The sequence below is a fragment of the Nicotiana tabacum genome, chromosome 24 (genome assembly GCF_000715075.1).
Source record: "Nicotiana tabacum cultivar K326 chromosome 24, ASM71507v2, whole genome shotgun sequence".
NCBI classification, from domain to species: domain Eukaryota; kingdom Viridiplantae; phylum Streptophyta; class Magnoliopsida; order Solanales; family Solanaceae; genus Nicotiana; species Nicotiana tabacum.
Genome location: NC_134103.1, coordinates 96,960,100 through 96,961,729, shown reverse-complemented (window position 1 = coordinate 96,961,729; position 1,630 = coordinate 96,960,100). Strand labels below are relative to the sequence as shown.

At 40.1% G+C, this 1,630-nt stretch overlaps 1 protein-coding gene across 1 annotated transcript; it reads left to right on the top strand.

Moving 5' to 3' along the window:
• The first annotated feature begins 710 nt into the window (after positions 1–710).
• On the top strand, positions 711–1,301 carry LOC142178332 (protein FAR1-RELATED SEQUENCE 5-like). Its single transcript, XM_075247663.1, has one exon. The coding sequence runs from the start codon at positions 711–713 to the stop codon at positions 1,299–1,301; it is 591 nt and encodes a 196-aa protein (XP_075103764.1).
• The last annotated feature ends 329 nt before the right edge of the window (positions 1,302–1,630 follow it).

Here is a 1,630-nt window from a genome sequence, read left to right as displayed (position 1 = left end):
CATCTGCCTTCGCACCTGCGATGAAAGGGCCGCATCTGCGCGTGCGCGCATACGAAATTCCCTTCCGCTTCTGCGGACCTTGCGCACCTGCGAAGATCCCTAACGCATCTGTGAGCATCGCAAATGCGGAAATCACCTTGCACCTGCGACTCCTGGCACTCCTCCATTTTCCCGCTTCTGTGCCAATTTGCTCGCACATGCGGGCAGCCTTGCGCATGTGCGATTACAACAGAACCAGCAAAAGCACTAGATTTTTCTAAGTCCAATTTCTTTCCGTTAAGCATCCGAAACACACCCGAGGCCCCCGGGACCTCAACCAAACCTACCAACCAATCCTATAATACCATACGAACTTAGTCGAGCCTTAAATCACATCGAATAATGCCAAAAATCATGAATTAAGCATGGATTCATGCCTAAGAACATAGAAATTTTTCAAATTCTACAAACGACGCCGAACCACGTCAAATCTAGTCCGAATTACCTAAAATTTTGTACACAGGTCACAAATAACACTACAAACCTACAGCCACTTTCGAAAAATCCATTCCGAGCTCGATATCAAAATTTCCACTATCGGCCGAAATCACCAAAAATCTAACTTTCGCCAATATTTTGAGAAGAAGAGAATTGAAGATCCATCTTTCTTTTTTGTGGTACAGTTGGATGTTGATGATATGATCACAAATATATATTGGACAGATTCAAAGATGATAATAGACTATGATACTTTTGGAGATGTTCTCTCATTCGATACCACTTACCAGATGAATAGAGAGCACATACCTTTGGCTAGTTTCATTGGATTGAACAACCATAGAAAAATGGTTATTTTCGGAGGCGCTTTAATGTATGATGAGACTGCAGATTCCTTTCAGTGGTTGTTTGAAACGTTTCTTAGAGCAATGTCTGGGAAAAACCCAAAAACAATTCTTATAGATCAAGATGTTGCTATGAGTAAGGCCATCTCATTTGTCATGACTGAAGTTTATCACATGTTATGCGTCTGGCACATGGAGCAAAATGTAGCTAAACATCTCAATCAAATTTATAAAAGGTATGCTTCTTTCCATGGTGATTTTGGAAAATGCATTTATGAGTATGAAGATGAAGCAGAATTTATGGATGCTTGGAATATAATGCTTGATGAATATAACCTTCACGAAAATGAATGGTTGCAAGGAATATATGCATTAAGGGAAAAACTATTTGCAGCATATGGAAAGAAAACTTTTTCGGGTGGTATGATCATCACACAATTGAGTGAGAGTTTGAATGGTGATTTAAAGGATTACTTGTAGTCTGATTACAATTTAGTACAGCTTTTTAAGCATTATTATTGAGCAATTGAGGATAAGCAATATAATGAGCTGCAAGATACTTGTGATGCATCACAACGAATTCCAGTATAAAAGCACAATGAAGGCCATGTACGAGATCTGAGAAAGTTCTTTGAGCGTCTGCGTAGGTATGACTTGAAATTGAATCCAGCCAAATGTGTATTCGGAGTTCCATCTGGGAAACTTCTGGGGTTTATAGTCAGCCGGAGGGGTATTGAGTTAGATCCGACAAAGATAAAGTCTATTCGGGATTTGCCACCTCCAAGAACCAAGAAAGAGGTCATGAGTCT